This window comes from Sander lucioperca, chromosome 7 (assembly GCF_008315115.2).
Source record: "Sander lucioperca isolate FBNREF2018 chromosome 7, SLUC_FBN_1.2, whole genome shotgun sequence".
Lineage (NCBI taxonomy): Eukaryota > Metazoa > Chordata > Actinopteri > Perciformes > Percidae > Sander > Sander lucioperca.
Genome location: NC_050179.1, coordinates 3,694,684 through 3,708,412, shown reverse-complemented (window position 1 = coordinate 3,708,412; position 13,729 = coordinate 3,694,684). Strand labels below are relative to the sequence as shown.

Sequence of the window (13,729 nt, the reverse complement as noted above, 5' to 3'; positions counted from 1 at the left end):
TCTTCCATAATTGGCATAATGAGGCGCAAAGGGGCACACAATAGTGCTCACAATGTGGTGTTGTGCTCCCCATTTCGCAGGAGATGGATTTTTTGGTTGGGCTGTGTGCGCCATGAAAAACACAGTTGGGGATACAACTAGTCTACAACCCCAGGTTTTATTTAGATTGATCTCAATCGGGCAATAAGAATTTTGACCCCTCTCATTGTCTTGCTGCCTTTCCCCGGGCCGTATTTCAAAGGGTGTCTATACCCTTTGAGAGGAGTGAATTGCCCCCCCCCCCCCCCCCTCCCTCTCTCTCTCCACTCCAGGCCCTCTGGGCTAAAAGCAGAGTACGCAAAAGAAACAATGCAATGCATGAAACGTAATATTAATCTCCCTGTCCTGAATGCAGACAAAGCGCTGTAGAAGGTGCACGTCTATAATGGTTATTGAGTGCTCACCCAGCTGCGCAGTTTTCCCCCGTGTGCCCAAGCAAGTCGGGAAAAGGTCATGCAGGGGCTTTGAATAGAAAAGAAGCTCCCCAGTTTGCTCAATTACCGCCACACTCACACCCCTCTCTCTCTCTCTCACACACACACACACACACACACACAGACACACACACACACACGCACGCACGCACACACACACACAGAGGCGCGCGCACACACACACACACACACACACACACACACACACACATATCAGCTGAAGAACCAAACTAGGTATAATATAAATAGATTCATCTTTATTTATAAAACTTGTTTTACACAAAATATATCTGTTAAAAATCGAATATTTACATTTTAGTCCATGGGAAACGGAGAACAAGTGCATACATTGATAAAGGTCTCCTTACCACTTATTTAGAAAAACAAAACTACACTCTGTCACAGGTAGTAGCCTTGATATTGCTGTCCAGTCACACAACTCATACATGCAAACTCGCTGCCTTACTGACAGCTGGCTCTCACAACACTGTCAGGAAAAGTGGCAGTGGCTGTTCAAGAACATTGTTTGTTTGACTCAATGTACAAAAATATGTCTTCATGTTAAAACAATTCGTTGTATGGTACACTTTTGTTATGAAAGGGGAGGAAACAATGTACATCACGGAAAAGTCTGTTGACGCATCATCTTTGTTGTGTCTTCCAACAGACGCGGCAGCTGAGGAAGGCAGTCCTGCTCTGATGAAACACTCATCAAACAAGTCCTCTGGAACTGCAGCGCCGTCCCTGCAGAGCCTGCTGTGTCACGTATTAATTGCACTTATTCAAACATAACATCAACAGTTCTTTACTTCCACGCGTGAATGAGTCCAACTCCCTCCTTGTTCTGGGGACATCAGGGCGACAAGTCTCTCTCTCTCTCTCTCTCTCTCTCTCTCTCTCTCTCTCTCTCTCTCTCTCTCTCTCTCTCTCTATTGCTTTGCTCATGCAGAAGCAGCCCGGGTGAGGGAGGGAGGCAACAGATCACTTCCAAGCACGGAGGGCGAGACTGTTCTGATGCCTTTACCAAGTCTTTGTCAGCATTTCTAAAAGAAGTCAGCCGCATTTATGCACAGACGCTGCTGTGTGGTTCGGTATGCTGTCAGCCTCAGTACCTGTCGAACCAGGTTGTAAAGTCCAACAGCTCCTGTTCCTCGGAGCTCAGAGGCTCGTAACTGCCTTCGTCTGATGAGTAGGTGGAGTGAGGCGACTCCGGGTCGGCGGAGTAGCTGTTGGAGATTGTCGGGGATGGCAACCCGCACTGGAAAGCAGCCGACACAGCGTCATGTTCGTCCAGAAGTTGCTGTAAAGCCCTGATGTACTCCACCGCAGACCTCAGGGTCTCCACTTTGCTCATCTTCTTATTGGCGGCGCCGTTGGGCACATGCTGACGCAGCGTCTGGAAACCCATGTTGACTTGTTTGACCCGGTTCCTCTCTCTTTCGTTCCGCCGGGCCACGGCCACGGGCTGCTGCTGAGGGATGGAGTAGCCGAGGCCGTTGAAGCTCAGACGCCGCTTGCAGCGCAGGAGCTCCGGCGAGCTGGAGCGCTGTCTCTTCAGCACCTTGCTTTTACTTTGGAAGCCGGCAGCGTTGGTGTTGGGGTGCACAGCGGGGACAGCGCAGTCCTGGGCCGGGGCGTGCAGGCTGAGGCTGGCGTGTCTTTCAGTAAGTCCAAAGGTGAATGCAGTCTGCGTGGTGGTGATTGTTGTAGTTTCCATCTCGCTGACAGTTCTTCTGAAGTGATGGATGCAGCCTCTAACGGTGGGACAAGAAGAGCGGAACGGGTTGGCAGTGTACAGCTCTCGTGTCCTTCGCGTGGGGACCGTGTGGCTAACTCTAGTCCAAGTCTCTCTTGACTGCTTACTCCACGAGCCGATCTGACCCAAACTTTGGCAGCACTCCTCTTTTTCAACACGCGCCCCAACACACACCCCACCCACCCCTTTTTGGAGACGCACGCTTCGTCGCGAGGCCCCGCCCCCGCTGTGTGATTCTTCCGCACGCCGACTCCCCCGGGCCAGGCGCGTGGCTCCGGGAGCTCAATAAACAATCCCGAGCTTTCACTGCGCCGGGAGCACGCGCTGGGCTCATTTACATTCCAATGTCTCTAACTTGAAGGCCCATTGGTCGATTCAAACGGCCCGCAACCGTGCGAAAAGAAAGAATGGCGAAAAAAAAAGACAGAGAAAGAAGGAAAAAAAAGAAAAGAGAGAAGGGAAAAAAAAAGTGAATGGTTTGGTTCTTTGAAATGCCTTTTGAATTTGACAATGTACCCCTGGCAAGTCTTCAAATTATCCGCCCCCCCCCCCCCCCCCCCTCGGCCATCTTTCTCCTCCAGCTCTTTACAATCACAAATACCAAGGACGCTCTCTCCTGTATCCAGGCTACAGCTTTACAGAGCTAAATCAAATGCAAGCGTGTCTCGGAGCACAATAATTGGCAATTACAAAGCTCGCGTAAGGACGCGATAAAAGTAAAAGTAAACATAATGTTTATGACATGGAGGCGTCCGAAAGAGCATATTACAGTTACCTCAACTCCGTGTTTTCGCAGGTCCAGTTGTTGTCACTTCCTCCTATCTCAACTCCTATCTAAATGCAATGTTTTCCTGTTTTTTTGCTAAACTGCTTGTTTTTACTACTATGGACATCATGTTATCTATAATCCTGTGAAATTTTTATTTTTTAAATTTGTTATACCTGCCCAGGGACTATTGCTGCTATAACCTGGCCCAATACATATTCTCTTGTTTACCAAGTGTAGCCTAATGTTTATTTGTGCATTGTCGCTGTTTCAAATAAATCAATTTCCAATTCCAATTCCAAACAGTTTCTCTAGTGTTATATTTGTACACTTTTTATGCGCACGGGGACCACATAGTTTGGTTAAAGTCAACCAAACTCAAAGTGCAGTTGCGCGAATGCACCATTTCAGCACCACGTCTGACTGGATAGTTAAAAGCAACAGCATCATCCTCTAGTTGTGCCTTCCTGCCGACCTGAGTCGTACTATTTGTTTTCATCAGATTTAGTTTTATTCAGTATTGTGAGAAGGCTTTCGAAATACGTTTCGTTTGTGAAAAGTCTGAACCAGCAAATGTTGTCAGTGAGGCAGTCTGTGTGGAAGTGTAAAGACCGTTGCCCATCGAATAAAAATGGGATTCGTGCGGCCTCTGGCGGCAGAAAATGGCAGCTGCAATTGAATTGTGTCTAATTCAGGGAGAGGGGCATTCCCTGACAGCTAGTGGTATGGTGGTTTCATTTCATTTTATTATTTATCTCGAACAATTAACAATGTTGCAAAAGAAAACAAAACCAAAAAAATTAAAACCAGAAAATAAAACACAAACAATCAGAATTTAACAAAAACCCCAAAAAATAACAAAATAAAAAAGGATTAGGTCGAGCAGGCGGAAACAAATAGCTTATTTGGTCCTGCCCCTATTTCACAAAATGATATTATTACAAAGCAAATAGATATGCAATTACAGCATACAATTTTTCAGGTCTTACAATAACGTACAACAATACAACAATATACAACAATATCTTTACATTACAATTCCATTCCTGTGTTTCGGTCTATTCTTTTCTGTATTGGTCAAGTAATGATTTCTTTAATCTATTTTTGAACTGAATGATATTATGGCTCTGTTTGATGTCATTGTTCAGTCCATTCCATAAGGTCACCCCACAGACTGAAAAACACATGCTGTTAACAGCAGTTCGCACAAGAGGTTTGAGCATACAATGTCCTCTTAGATGATATCCCCCATCTCTTTCATTAAACATTGTGCGTATGTTACATTGTAAATTATTTTCTTTAACTTTAAACATAAATTGTACAGTTTAAAATGTAACAATGTCCAAAAATTTCAGCAAATGTGAATTAAAAAACAGATTATTAGTGTGCTCATAATACCCAGTGTGATTTATTATCCTAATTGCTCTTTTTTGCAATGTGCAAATATTTTGTAAGTTGCTTCTGTAGGTATTTCCCCAAACTTCCACACAATATAACATATATGGTAAAATAAGTATGCAGTACAGAGTATGTAATGTATTTTGGTTCAATATGTATCTAGTTTTGCTCAATATACCAATACTCCTGGCCATCTCCGTGCACAGATATTTAATGTGGGGCTTCCAGCAGAGTTTATGGTCAAGTACAACACCTAGAAATGTACTTTCATAGACTCTTTCAATTGTTTCGTTATCAATTACTATTGTAACATCTGTATTTATAGTACGATTTCCAAATATCATGAATTTAGTTGTGTTCAAGTTTAAAGATAACTTATTTGAATCAAACCAAAGTTTTCATTTATTTATTTCATTTGTGACCATTTCCAGCATCTGCTGCAAGTTATCCCCGCAACAAAAAATATTTGTGTCATCTGCAAAAACAGTACATTTTAGTACATTTGATACTTTGCAAATGTCATTTAGGTAAAGAATAAACAGTTTTGGGCCTAAAACTGACCCCTGTGGAACGCCACAGGAAATACTAAGGCTGACTTATTACGCATTACGCATTTGAACATTTTTCAACTTTCAATATAGTTTTTTATCCAGTTATAGGCCACAGCTCTGATGCCATACCTTTTTTTTAAACAGGATTTCATGATCAAAGTATCCAAAGCTTTTTTTAGATCAATGAAAATCCCCACTGCATAGTTTTTATTTTCAATACAATTTGTTAATTTTTCTACTAACTCAATTAGTGCCATAGATGTTGATCTACCGGATCTGAATCCATACTGACTGTCCATTAGTAAATAGTTTTTATCAATAAAATTAATAAAATCATCTCTTCCTCTGGGCTGAGATTGCTCTGAACTATGCCCTGCCCTAAGGGTTATAAGACACCACAAATTCATAACATAAAGTCCAAGAGTAAAGAACTTTCACAATCAGATATTCAGATAAAATTGAACAACATTCATAAATTACTGACAAAAATGTATACTCTGTAATACTGGGCACAGTCAATCAGATGTGTGTGTGTGTGTGTGTGTGTGTGTGTGTGTGTCTACCTCTGCGTGGCCAACAGCAGAGGGCGCTGAGTGACAACAAAAGTAAAAACCCTCTGTTACACACTAGTTGCTTCAGCACAGGTTCTATTTTTAAATATACACTGACACTACACATAAACCAGTGTCTGATAAAGCTGCCGATGTCATCATAACATAAACTATTATAACCTGTGCTGGAAAAAAAAACCTTATAATGCATAATACTGTATGCTGCACTGTTTTGCTTCCTACAACAATTAGTATGAAAAATAAATAACTACATGAATGAAGAGAAAATTACATGTAATGTAACGAAAATGACTTACTGTAAAAAAAAAAAAAAGGAATTCTGACTGTATAAAGAAAACTGTTTTCATTCTCAGTTGTGTATTTTTTGTAATCTGCAGACAAGAGAAAGATACACTTCCTGACATGGTGCTTATTAGGGATATCAAACATTGTGAAATTCCTTACAAACATTTTGGAGCAAAACTCCTGAGTAGAAAATAAATGTATCAGTCAAAGGTCATAAGACAGTTAGCAGGACATCATACCAAAACACACATCCAAAAGCACCCAGTGTTCTCAGTGTGTGTATTTATAACGCAATAAAATGTGGTATAAGATCAAGTTCCTTTGACTCAAGCTTCATGAATCACGATGACCTGCTATCGCCTTGCCTCAACACATACACGCACGCATGCACACACACACACACACACACACACACACACACACACACACACACACACACACACACACACACCACACCACGTACACCAATTTAAGCTGAAGCTTGCCAAAATCTTATTCATAGGTAAGGGTGTGGCTGTTTACGAGAATTGAAGCAGGTTTTTTGAAACACACTGAAACTCCAGAATCACAATAACCACCATGTCTGAAGTTTTTCTTTTAAAGCAATGCCTCAACAGTCAACAATGCTTCATATCTAATGTGACACACACACACACACACACACACACACACACACACACAGTGCTACAGAGATAGATAGCAAGATACTGAAAAATCAAGCTAGAATTCCCAGTAAAAATGCCCTTTTAAAAACATCAAAAGTTTAATAATACAAAATGAATATTCATACATGAGTTTGTGCTGGCAAATTAAGGGCCTATCATCTCACTTGTATCTTTTTTGAAGGCCACTGTGGCGTCATACTTGGAGACTAGAAAATGTGCTCAGAGCAATGCAGTTGACCTTTCTGTGTCACATCATCTGCTCCATGTTCTGCCACAAAATATTCAGGTTTTTTTCCATTTACAGACAAGTTAACACTAATGATATTACCTTTGCAATGTGAATATTAAAAACAAATAGGATGTGAGCCCTCTATGTGGTCTTTCAATTACCAGGTTACATCCTTCCTGAGTAGCCTGTGTTTTCTACAGGGGCCTTCTACAAGGACTAAGAAGTAAGCTATTTCCAATGAGCAGGAAAAGGGAAGTGCTCCATTAGAGCATGTATCGCTTCCCTATTCCTGACACATGTATACTGGGCTGTAGCCATGTAAGCCGTATTTCTTAAACACTTGCAGAAAATGTAAAGCATTAGTTTATTACCGCTCAGGACACGGCCAGACAATAAACAGCAATTCTCCCCTAGAAGCATAAAGCAAAGTAGGCACAGTGGGCTTCAGCATGCACCTTTTGCACTGTGATTGTGTGTAAAAGGTTGGCTAAGACCCCAGAGGGGGAAAACAAAATAAAATATTTCACAGTTGTGCTGTGAAGCTAGGAAAACGCAGATGGTAGAGAGAGGTAGTGAGGCCTCGTGGGAAGCAAGCTGAGTAGTGTTTTTTAATAGTATAGATCAAAATGTATGTCATGGAAACAAGGGAGTCCCCACTGCACTCTCAGTCACTGTGTGGTTATTAATATTCTGTCTCATTCAGACACATGACACAACTGCACACCTGCAGGATTCTGGCTCTGAAAGTCCCACATAACACTTGAGTACACTGCACATTGGTTACAAACTACGGTGGATTCTATGGTTTAAATTCATTGGAACAGGGTTGGTTTCATGGGACACTATTTTAGTGAGCAATACCTCTCTGAAAAGTAAAGGTCAGAGCAGCTGGAGCTTAATGCCTCTGCCTCGTCACTGTGTGAAATGATTACCAAAATATTCAGTGGGCCTTAAATCTTATCATCAAATGTTGCAATGTAGCCTAGAACCTTAATATTATAAATCACTTTTTTGTAGTATTGACGACACAATATAATAAATATGGGCACACTTTCCTTACAATACGTAATATGTATATCTATATTTATATATATCTATATGTTTCCTGCTTAGAATAATAAATTAAGTGTCCTATGGTTCACCTTCATCACATCACGTTCTGTGCTTGTTCCAATGCGACATTACAACCATATGTCTATACAGTGTGAAATATTAAAGCCCCCATATTTGTATGGATGTATCATAACATTGAAAATGTCTAACAGTGCATCATTTTATAATTTGTCAGTTATTATGACAACATAATTCAGCATCACATAGGCCTATACCTGTTCAGTAGCCTATGTCTACATACATCTTGGGATTACAATAATTCATTTTAAAATAGTTTTTTTAACAATACAAACGTATACAGTAGACTTGGCATCACTCTCTACAAAAACGAGATTAGGTTTACATAGATTCAAAAGCAATACGCGTATTTAAGAACGTCATATAATGATAATCGTGTATTTAATTTCTAGGCTTGGCTCCAGGCTTTAGTGGGCGAAAACGCGTACGAGAAAAACATGAACTTGGGAGACGGATGATGCAATGCAGGTGACGTGGTGATGCAATTGAAGAGATGAGACACTATTCAGCAAAACCTACTTTCAGTTTCTTACGATTGAAGAAATTTTCCATTTCCAAAAAAAACCCATGTCCGCATCCGGTCTGCAGAGGAGGGTGTCTTCGATTTATCAGCCATGAGCAGTTCCATCGTCTGTTTAATGCTCTGTGTGAGGAAGTAACTTCCTGCTTGTCCTTGAATCAAACGTACCCATTCGTGCGTCGGAAATGCCCCAGGAGGAGCGGCTGCACCTTCCCACTGGGGGAGGAGACATGAAAGCCTCATGCTGGTGTTACTGGTTTTGCTTTTATAAATTCAGCCAAAGTGCTCCGAGGATCTACACTTCAACAGCTCCGTAGAGAGTAACACCTTCACTAAGAAATGCAAAGGTATGGAAACAAACACCCTCATTTCTTTATTTAGGCTATTACATGTTTTTTTTTTTTTTTGTTTTGTTGTGAGTGGATTGTATGTATTGTGAAGCAGTTAGTTCCTTGTGAAACTTGCTGTGTGTGTAGATTCATTAAAATCTGTATGTGTTGAACAAGTCTAGTAACGTATGCACGTTGCTGAATAATGTTAACCAGGTCATGTTGAGGATTGCAGGCATTCTTTTTGACTGTCTGTATAATAACCGAAAAACAGTGTGCAGTGTAAGATAACTTGTAGCTTTCACCACTGTGTGTGTGTGTGTGTGTGTATTTCCTCTCTCTGCCATAGGGAAATGTGTAATTGAAGAACAACACTAATCTATCGTGTTTCCTCTCAGCCCTCCCAAGCCTCAGTTTTCCAGCTGGCTCATAGAGCAGGTGGAGACAGGCCAGTACACGGGCCTGCGCTATGTGGGCCAAAACAAGTTCAGAGTCCCCTGGAAGCACAACTCCAGGAGAGACTGCAATGACGAGGACACTAAAATATTCCGGGTAGGTTCAGCAGGCTCTACTGTTATCTGGCACAGCGTGATTAGATAAAATGTTGATGGCTTTGTTGACATTCTGTCTGACACAACTATAGTCAGACTGCTTGTATTTTGAAGTACAGTATAATATTGTGCCACAAACATTCCTCATAGGCGTTTCTGAAGAAAATGACCGTCATTACTGACAGAGGGCTGATGTATGGCAGGTGTTGACTGACAGGGGCAATTATAGCATGCCAACACCAGTGTGGTGGCACTTCCACTTCCCTTGAGTCAAAATAGAGGAGGCACAGTAGCAATACCACACAGTGTGAGTGGTTCAAAAATGTTCTATTACGAGTAAAAAGCCAGCAATCAAACTTTTATCCTTGAGAAAACAATGGAAGTAACTGCAGGATTTTCTAAGCAGCACTAATGGTGAAGAACTTTGAGACTGGAGGTGCTTTCCCATATGTAATTAATGCATTTACGATGCAACATCATAATTTTTGATTGTTGAGTGGTCGTAATTCACAATTTAATTTGAGAGTGATAGCAGATTCCTGTGCTGTGTCTTCATTTTTGATGGCAGGACAGCCCATTTTGTTTAAATGTGAATGCATATGGAGTTTATTTAAACTTCTCTTCGTATGGTACACAGGCATGGGCAATAGCAAGTGGAAAGATCAACGAGTTCCCCAACGACAAGGCCAGGTGGAAAACCAACTTCCGATGTGCTCTGAACAACCTCTCTGTGCGCTTCAAGATGATTAAGGATAATTCCAAGAATCATGAGAATTCTGACGACCCTCATAAAATCTATGAGATTATCAACACTGAGCGTAAGACCATAGTCATTTATCCCAAGCCTTCTACCTTCACTATTTTGAGTTTGAATGCAAATTAATGTGCATCTGTTTTGTTTATCTGCAGACAACTATGAAAGTCAGCCAACACAAGACTCCCAGGAGGATCCTGTCATCTACAGCTCTCCTATAGAGTACTTCCCCTCAGGAAATGAGGTGCGGTATTGCCTGGAGCGCACTTTCACTTCTCTATTTATTGGTATAATATTGGACAATTTTGTTGCTTGTTTTCTTCTGTTCAGTACTTATTAAATGCCTAAATAATGTTTTTTTTCCCCTCCAAACAGCATAATCTGCTTAACAACTTTATGGCTTTGGATCTTGGCAACCAGCCATCAGGTACAGAGTCTTAAGCATAAAGGACTAACCATACAAGTCATGTAGAAAAACATACTCTCCACATGTTTATGTTTATAATAAAGGTTAAATGTAGTTTAATCTCCTTTTTATTGTCTTCAATAGAGGAGCAACAGTGGGCAGAGGACTATGGTCAGCACAATCCAGCTCTTGCTAAAAGCTATCCTGTAGCAGCCGAGAACCCCCCACAGCTTTTACCAGATCAGCCTTCTTACTGTGAAGGTATGTTCAGCCAAATCAAATTCCTTTATTATATCCTTTTTTATAGACTGGGGGAAACTGTTTCCAATTGATTATCTGTAAAGATGTGATCATGTTTTTTTTATTGTTTTTTTTACAGTAAATCCTCCACCAGTCCTCAGTTCACCTCTGCAGCCAAGTATATTTGATCTGGAGATCTCCATCCACTACAGGAAAAGTGAAATGCTAAAGATGACGTTGTCCACTTCCCTTCTCCAGCTCCACTACCAGCAGGAGTCCCATGAGTTCAACGCCTATCATCTGTGCTTTCCCTCCACGGATGGTCTGCTGGACCACAAACAGGTACATGATTACATCAGGCTCGATGGTGTTTTAAGCCCCCACCGTCGACTTCAAGGCACCTAACCTTAACCCTAACCATTGCCTAATCCTAGTGCCTTCCAGGCAGCAACATTTTTTTTGTAGGGTGGTAGGGGAAGACTCATCCCTGATTGGCTTGCCCTAACATCCTTACCCTAACCATAACCAATCCCACTCCTCTTGCCTTGACATCCTTACCCTAACCAATCCCACTCCTCTTGCCTAAACCTAACCAACCCAACCAGAGCAGGCAGCGAGTACTAGCCATTCAGGGATGAGTTCCCTAATGAATATTCATGAGTCTTCCCCTACCATCCTGCAAAAAATGTTTCGCTTCCAGGCAGCACTGCCTGGAAGACGACTTTGGGGGCTTAAAACTCCAAACACCTTACATCAGCTGGACATTTTTGTTTGATGTAATTAAACAAAAGTCCACCAGAAAATTACTAAAAACCGTTTATCTCACTTTGTTTAAATTTTCTTGCGGTTAACAGTATTCTTTTTTTCTAATTGAAAAAGAAATATGGTGAATGCATTTCCTTTCTCATAGAACATATGCTAAGCTGATTTTCGAAGTATTTTAGATCATGTATTGTTTTCTAGCAGACTTCCTCTTCACTGCTTTCCCTACTGTGTTACCACCAGTTGTGGAGTAGTGTGAAACCATTGGCAGGAATGTGTATCGGTCACCAGCGTGCTCATTTACGTTCACAAGAACCACCCATTCATAAAAGCATTGCTGCTTAATGCTACTAGTGGTCAGAAACTCCACAGGGTACTTTTTCTTTTTAAGTGTATGAGATATCTGTCAGTCTAATTTTATTTTTGGGTTTGCTCCTTGACAAAGAACTTTGGTCAGCTGGAATTCAGAGATCGGATTTTGTGTTAGTGCAAGAACTTCTTTTAGGGCTCCTGGGTAGCTCACCTGGTAGAGCAGGCGCCCATATATAGAGGTTTACTCCTCAACGCAGCAGCCGCAGTTTGACCCCCGCCCTGCGGCCCTTTGCTGCATGTCATTCCCCCCTCTCTCTCCCCTCTCATGTCTTCAGCTGTCCTATATAAATAAAGGTCTAAAATGCCTAAAAAATAATCTTAAATAAAAAAAGCACTTCAGTTTAAACAGCCTTTCAAAGAGAAGCATAGACATCCATTACAGGAGGAAGAAATATCAAATTTTCACTTAAGTTTACATACAATATACTGCTGTACATCCTCAATGTGCCAAAGCTTTTTTTCTATGTAAAAGCTTTTCTAATCACAACTTTCTTTACACCAGATTGAGTACACCAACCGCATCCTTAACAGCATCCAGAGAGGTCTGTTCCTGGAGGTCCGGGACACTGGTATCTATGCCTGGAGGCAGGACCGGTGCCATGTGTTTGCCAGCACCAGTGACCCCAGTGTGGCTCACCCAGACCCAAGCAAGCTGCCCCAGAACACCATGGTGCAGCTCCTCAGCTTTGAGAAGTATGTTTATGGTAGGTGTGGATGTTATTACTGTTACATTTTATGTGAAGCCAGCATTAGGTTTGCACTGTGAAATAAATGGATCCACCTGATATCTGTTTCAGAACTGAAGCAGTTCAAAGAGAACAATGGTGGCTCCCCTGACTACACCATCAACATGTGCTTTGGAGAGAAGTTTCCTGACGGAAAACCTTTGGAGAAGAAGCTCATCATAGTCAAGGTTACCCTCTTTCCTGTTTTTTCCTGAGCTTCACCTGAAAAGACAGTGTTTGAGATAATCTCCCTACAGTTCTGCAGATTAAAAGTGCTGTAAAATGTCTCAATGTGTCACTTTGCCCCTGTAGGTTGTCCCTCTGATCTGTCGACACTTTCATGAGATGGCCCAGATGGAGGGGGCTTCATCTCTTCACAGCGCCAACGTCAGTCTCCAGATCTCACACAACAGCCTCTATGATCTTATTAGCTCTGTCTTTGGTCTGCCGGCAGATGAAGAGCCAGCACGGGCTGCTGTGCCTTTTCTACCTCAGATGTGACATTTGATCTCTCATTTGCCCCTAATAGGGACTACTTATTATATGTATATTATATACTACTTATGGGACCACACCCTGCTCTTACCAAAAGCTTCGCTAAAAACTAGCCAAACTGGTGACATGTTGAATATGTTGACTATATGAAGCAGAAAGACACACAATTAAATGTAGTATTATAGTTAATATTGCATGATCTGCCATTACTCTAACTGTAACTCCAGCCTCCTGCTCTGCGTTATCTTCTGTCCACATTAGTCGCCAACTTCAGGCATTTTTATCACTACATAAGTAGAAGTTAACTCCTCCACTATTGGACTGTTACAACTCAAAAGCCAATGGTCTTTACTTTAGAATACACTTTTTTGATTACTGTAAATGTCAAATCATCTCTTAATGAAATGTATGGTTCGATTGAAATTGTATTTATGTAGTAACCAAATGGTGCCTACCATGCTGGTAAATCTTAACATGTTGTGGTTGCTTTTTGATCACATATTTACGAGCTTGTAAAATGCAAAGGAAAGTAAACAATGTATGTAGAGGTTTGTCATGCAGCCATTGACTGATAGTTTTATATAGTTTATGGTGAATTGTTTTGCACTTCAGAATGTGTTAACATTTGTATACTCTGCTGACATTTTGCACTTTTCATACTGAATAAAACCGGCACGGTTTACCCTTGAATGAGGTCTAAGGTCTATAGATTTTATACAACTTTCTAATGCTGTGCCCTGACAATGAAT

The 13,729-nt window shown here is 41.4% G+C and overlaps 2 protein-coding genes across 3 annotated transcripts; one reads left to right on the top strand and one right to left on the bottom strand.

Moving 5' to 3' along the window:
- Nucleotides 1-711: 711 nt before the first annotated feature.
- On the bottom strand, nt 712-2,384 carry ascl1b (achaete-scute family bHLH transcription factor 1b). Its single transcript, XM_031283459.2, has one exon. It carries the CDS (start codon nt 2,188-2,190, stop codon nt 1,579-1,581), a length of 612 nt encoding a protein of 203 aa, XP_031139319.1. The 5' UTR covers nt 2,191-2,384; the 3' UTR covers nt 712-1,578.
- A 6,146-nt stretch (nt 2,385-8,530) lies between these two features.
- Nucleotides 8,531-13,670, top strand: irf7 (interferon regulatory factor 7). 2 transcript variants are annotated; one of them, XR_004102095.2, is made up of 10 exons: nt 8,531-8,693; nt 9,074-9,227; nt 9,864-10,044; nt 10,136-10,224; nt 10,356-10,407; nt 10,531-10,647; nt 10,766-10,968; nt 12,263-12,453; nt 12,558-12,673; nt 12,798-13,670. XR_004102095.2 is itself a non-coding variant. In XM_031282709.2 (10 exons), exons 1-10 carry the CDS (start codon nt 8,686-8,688, stop codon nt 12,984-12,986), a joined length of 1,311 nt encoding a protein of 436 aa, XP_031138569.1. In that variant the 5' UTR covers nt 8,534-8,685; the 3' UTR covers nt 12,987-13,670. The 2 variants fall into 2 exon arrangements, 1 of the variants encoding a protein (XP_031138569.1); XM_031282709.2 differs by having other exon boundaries at nt 8,534-8,693; nt 12,263-12,464.
- Nucleotides 13,671-13,729: the final 59 nt, after the last annotated feature.

Coding starts and splice junctions, on each gene's coding strand:
- ascl1b (XM_031283459.2), bottom strand. CDS start 2,190: ATGGAAACTACAACAATCACCACCACGCAGACTGCATTCACCTTTGGA.
- irf7 (XM_031282709.2), top strand. Junction 10,969..12,262: donor GTCTGCTGGACCACAAACAG/GTACATGATTAC, acceptor TCTTTACACCAG/ATTGAGTACACCAACCGCAT. Junction 12,465..12,557: donor CTTTGAGAAGTATGTTTATG/GTAGGTGTGGAT, acceptor TATCTGTTTCAG/AACTGAAGCAGTTCAAAGAG.